This window comes from Eumetopias jubatus, unplaced genomic scaffold (assembly GCF_037043125.1).
Source record: "Eumetopias jubatus isolate StellerSeaLion01/CBP00866 unplaced genomic scaffold, mEumJub1_p1.0 scaffold_13, whole genome shotgun sequence".
Taxonomy (NCBI): domain Eukaryota; kingdom Metazoa; phylum Chordata; class Mammalia; order Carnivora; family Otariidae; genus Eumetopias; species Eumetopias jubatus.
This window is the reverse complement of record NW_028274819.1, coordinates 94,301,221-94,306,065: the sequence shown is the minus strand read 5'-3', so window position 1 is coordinate 94,306,065 and position 4,845 is coordinate 94,301,221. Positions and strand designations below refer to the sequence as shown.

At 43.6% G+C, this 4,845-nt stretch overlaps 1 protein-coding gene across 1 annotated transcript; it reads left to right on the top strand.

Annotated features, from left to right (window-relative positions):
* Positions 1-2,144: 2,144 nt before the first annotated feature.
* On the top strand, positions 2,145-4,404 carry TMEM225 (transmembrane protein 225). The gene is made up of 4 exons (XM_028125923.2): positions 2,145-2,322; positions 2,929-3,075; positions 3,330-3,464; positions 4,184-4,404. Exons 1-4 carry the CDS (start codon positions 2,145-2,147, stop codon positions 4,402-4,404), a joined length of 681 nt encoding a protein of 226 aa, XP_027981724.1.
* The last annotated feature ends 441 nt before the right edge of the window (positions 4,405-4,845 follow it).

The following is a 4,845-nucleotide window of genomic DNA, read 5'->3' as shown; positions in this document are numbered from 1 at the left end:
ATATAAGAATGCAATAATATAAATTGTCGTGGCATGCTATTACTCTCTCGGTCCTTCCGCCACACTAGTCCCCAAGGGTCAAGGGTCAAAACAGTAGGTGATTCCATGGCAGTTGGCAGCCCTCACAGCAAGAGGGCTCTGATACAGGAGTGGGGAGGGTGGGAGCTCATTCCCATGACTACCAGAAGTGATGGCTACTGAGGCTTACAGTTTCTGGGAGAGAAAGGAATTGTCCTGGACACAGAAGGGAGATACTAGCCCAGGGACGGCCTGCATTCCACAGCAAACTGAGCTCTCTTGCTCCATTCAAGATTACTCCAGAAAGCTGCTCCAGATCTGGAGCTCCTTGTGGGGTTGTCTAATGTTTCTTTTTTTTTTTTTTTTAAGATTTTATTTATTTATTCATGAGAGACACACACACAGAGAGAGAGAGAGAGAGAGAGAGAGGCAGAGGGAGAAGCAGGCTCCCAAGGAGCAGGGAGCCCGATGCAGGACTCAATCCCAGGACTCTGGGATCATGACCTGAGCCGAAGGCAGACGCTTAACCATCTGAGCCACCCAGGCGCCCTAATGTTTCTTTTGTTGCAACTACATCTCAGTTCAACTTCTGTTCAAATCTGTTTCCCTCAAACACTGGCAGGTGTGGCTGCTGGACATACTCACCAATAAACTCTCCACATACAATTCTTTGTCTCAGAGTTACTATCCCAGGGAGTCCAAATTAATACTGTGGTAATTGCGTACATATCATTTGTCATGTGCCGAGAACTCTAAGTGCTTTGCATCTCTAAACTCCTGTAATCTTTACAAAATTCTTATGTAGTAGGAAGGATTCTTATCTTTAAGATCACAAAGCTGCTCAGTGGTAGAGTCAGGATTTAAAGCCAGGATTGTGAGTCCATTTTCTTTTCTTTCTTTCCTTTTTTTTTCTTCTTTTTTAAGAGAGTGAGAACTAGAACATGAGCAGAGGGGTAGAAGGAGAGGGAGAGAGAATCTCAAGCAGACTCCCTGCTGAGCATGGAGTCCCACTCGGGGCTTGATCTCACAACCCTGAGATCGCGACCTGAGCTGAAATCAAGAGTTGGCCTCTCAACCGACTGAGTCACCCAGGTGCCCCTTGAATCCATTCTCTTAACTACAAAGTCTCCCTTGTAAGATGAAATATATTGAGCATTGCTTTAAAAAGTTTTTAAAATACAATATACTAAGATATGTACAGAGGTCTAGAAGAAAGACAGCACGGCATATTTGAGGCAATGAAAGAAATCCAGTTTGGCCCATGGAAAGGGGTCTGCAATAAGGTCAAAGAAATAAGCAGAAAGAGGCTGTTAGATATGACTTTCAACTTAGTTCAGTATAAACTTTTTTGGGATTTTAATACAAGTCCTCTGACTCTGAGCTTACTGCATACCATGGTTGCCTACCCAAGGAATCCGTAAATGTTTTCTCTGCCAAGTTACAAAGGCAATTGTCAAAAAATAACAGTCTGTGCCTTATACATGATATTGGACTGCAATGCTTCAGTGTATCAAGTCAGTTCTTGTGGTTTCAAGGTGCTGGTCCATTTCCCAGATGCCTGCCTAACTAAACTTCTTTAGGCTCTCCAAATGAGGACACAAGTTTCTTCAAAACATCCTTAATTTTGAGTGGTCATTCCCTTTTGTGAGGCTAGCTGGCTGACTACTCCTTCAATGATCTTGAATTCCTTCTGCTCTTCATTGATCCCTAGCTCTAAAACTGGGCCTCTTCAGTCAGGCATGTTTAAGTTTTTTCAAGGGTTCTAGTTACTGCTATATCTGGCAGCTCTAAAACATGATATATCTCCCTTTATAAAGGGTAGTTCTCTCAGGACCTGTAGTCCCCTTGGTCTTTCCACTGCGCTAGTCACCAGGGTCAAGGGTCAAGCTAAGAGATGATTCCATGGCAGTTGGCAGCCCTGAGAGCAGGCTGGCCCAGATATAGAAGTAGCGAGGAGTGGGATTTATCTTCTCTGTTCCATAGGTTACATCAGCCCCACCACGTCCAATGCCTCTGCAGTCACTAAGAGTTCAGACTTTGCTTGTCCTCCTGTGAAGAAGTAACCAAATCAGAGAAGAGCCATGTGAGATATTGGTGGTTGTCTCAGCTTGAAATCCCCACTCGCAATGGTGAATGTATCACTCAGAAGTATCCAGGCCCTCAACATGTTCTTCTCCTCCTGGGCCTTAGTCTTCATGGTGATAGGAATCCTCATAGAAGAATGGGTTGAACTGACATTGGAAACAAAGAAAAATACAATAAGCCACAATCCCTGGATATGTTGCACCCCTCTTTGGCCAGAAGGTCAGAACTACACTATGGAAAGAGATGGGTGGAGAGGGAGGTCTCCTCTTTCCTTGACTTGCATTTATCTCACCAGCCTACTCATTGTTCTCTGGGGCAATTTCCTTGGGCTGCACTGTGCCCAGTTCCATAATCAATGGTCAAGGCTGACTCTCAGTCTCACCATTTTTCATATTTGGGGGAAAAGTTTAGAAGGTCATAGACTTAATTGTTGGACATCTGAGAAGTGTTGGCAGGAGCAGCAGGGTAATCAGCGCCTCTAGAACATGAGGGCATAAAAGAAAGGTCATTGGCAACAAGGAAAATATCTTGTATTGCCACTAGAGGAGGACAGGATGAATTGCACTGAACAAGAAATCTGTTCTGAGAAAAGAATAGAAGAAAAAGAAGCTTATAGAGACACCGAGAGAGCAGTTTCCTCTGGTTCTCTCCCATTCGGCTAAAGACTCCCTGCCTCTTTATTCTTTCCCCTTGTCCCTCTTTATTATTTAATCAAATCTTTTTACCCCATTCTAATTTTTACCTAGAGATTTGTGGTCCTCAGGTGGAAATGAGCCTAGAAGAAATCTCTGTCCTTCTCTCAACACAGCTTCTGCTTTCCAACAGATGGCCTGGAGGTGGTCAGGATCATGATGATTTTGGTTCTCAGCCTTTCCTTCTTCCATAACTTGTTCCTTGGTTTGGAATTCACTTATCTGGTTCCTCAAACTAAACACATCTTCTTCATCACTGTCTTCCTCAGTTTCTTCACAGGTAACTTCCTGGTTCCCCTGACACAGGTTTGGAGACAGACTTGGTTTATGGGTCCAGGCTGCAGCCTTCCTAGTTCTTTGGCTCAGAGATGCAGCTTCTGAATTGGATCTACCACTGAGGGGGATTGGTTTTTGGACAAGGTGCAGGTGGACAGGGTGGAGGCTTGGAAGTCAGGCATATCTTGGGTTAAGGCTTGAGTAGAAGAGCCAAAGTTCCTCAGAAGGGACTTTTTTCTCCTTTTGTCTGGACAAAAGGTATCTTTCTGCTCTGTGCACTCCTCCTGTATCAGCAAAAGCTAAGGCAAGGTCAACCCGTGTACTACTCTAGTTACAAAATCACCTGGATCATTTTCACGGCATACTTAAGCATTTGCCTCTTTATGGCCTCTGGTGAGTATATTCAGGGCCCCTGATGGGTGATAAGAATCAGTCCATCCCTGATAGAGAGGAGGGGGAAAAGGATGGGAAAGGGGCAAGGGGAAAAGGCACCAACGCTTGCGTATTAAAGACTGAAGTTCAAGTGGACTCACTCTCCGAGGACAGTTCCTCCAAGGGTAGAGTTGGAGATTAGGGCTGTGTGAAATGTTCAATAAGCTTGCTCCAAGGTCAGCTCTCATTTCTGCCGTTTCTACAGTCTTTCACCCCCTCCCCACTTCAGGACAGAGAAAACCATCAAAGTCATGACTAAGGAGAGTGGTTGATATGGAATGTTTACTAATGTGGAGAGGGACAGGTGTCCGGTGTGGGGCCAAGGCACTTTGAGGTCAGAGACAAGCAATTTCTGATGTTAAATGGCCACGTGCCAACACTGGAGGCTCTCCTTTTCTTAAAAAGTATTTAAAATTTTGTTTGAAATTGCACTTACAAACTCAGAAACACGTCTCCTTTCAAAATGAGTCTTCAGTGCTCTTGATGTGTGCAGCATTTAAGCTATTTTGCATATGCTTCTCATCTCTTCCACTAAAGCCTCCCCCTCTCCAGTGGTTTGAGGCCGTTCAAAGGGACCCAGTGGGCTTTGGGTAGGGGTCTCTCTCCTGACACAGAGGGACATGTTTTTGTGACTCTCCGTTGTTCCTTCATCACCTTCCCCTGGCTTCTCTTTTCCCTAGGAATCCTCTCTTTCCTAGAGTGCAAGCAGTCCACCAAGGTTTGTCCCTGCATGACCCTCATCCGTATACCTGAGAGAGAACGTCAGGACACAGAGGAATCTGAGAATTCTTTTAAAGTTGTTTCCTCACCAGATGCAGCAATGCTTCGTAGTATTGTTCATTCAAGGGAAGATTCTCCAAACAGACAACTCCAAACACGTCGTGTAACCTGGGCTCTATGATTTGACATCTGATCTTTCAATATATACTTATCTTAACGGAAACAACTTTGCGTGTTAATTGCCGTGTGTCTCGACAAACGTATTGTCTTTGTTTGGCATTATTTAACGACTGTGCCTGGGTTAGTGTCTGTAAGAAGATCCAGAGGGTGGCTCTTTCTTTCTTTCTTTTTTTTTTTTAATCCTGGCCTGCCGAACAAATAGTTTCTTCTATTTGTTCTCACAATTTAATAACATCTGTTCGTATATAATAAATATTATCATATAACTAATACTTGCTGTATTGTTAACTCTATACATCACAAAGATTTAAATAGCATAGAATATCCCTTGTACTTTAATGTGAAATATTTCAAACATTCAGACAGAATACAAAACAGTATGATAAACACCTATGTACACATCACTCAACTTTACAAAATTTTAACATTATGCCCTATTTGC

Excerpts from the sequence above, each read along its gene's own strand:
- TMEM225 (XM_028125923.2), top strand. The coding sequence starts at position 2,145 with ATGGTGAATGTATCACTCAGAAGTATCCAGGCCCTCAACATGTTCTTC. Across the intron at positions 3,076-3,329 it reads CTTCCTCAGTTTCTTCACAG|GTATCTTTCTGCTCTGTGCA; the intron begins GTAACTTCCTGG and ends TCTGGACAAAAG. Across the intron at positions 3,465-4,183 it reads TTGCCTCTTTATGGCCTCTG|GAATCCTCTCTTTCCTAGAG; the intron begins GTGAGTATATTC and ends TCTTTTCCCTAG.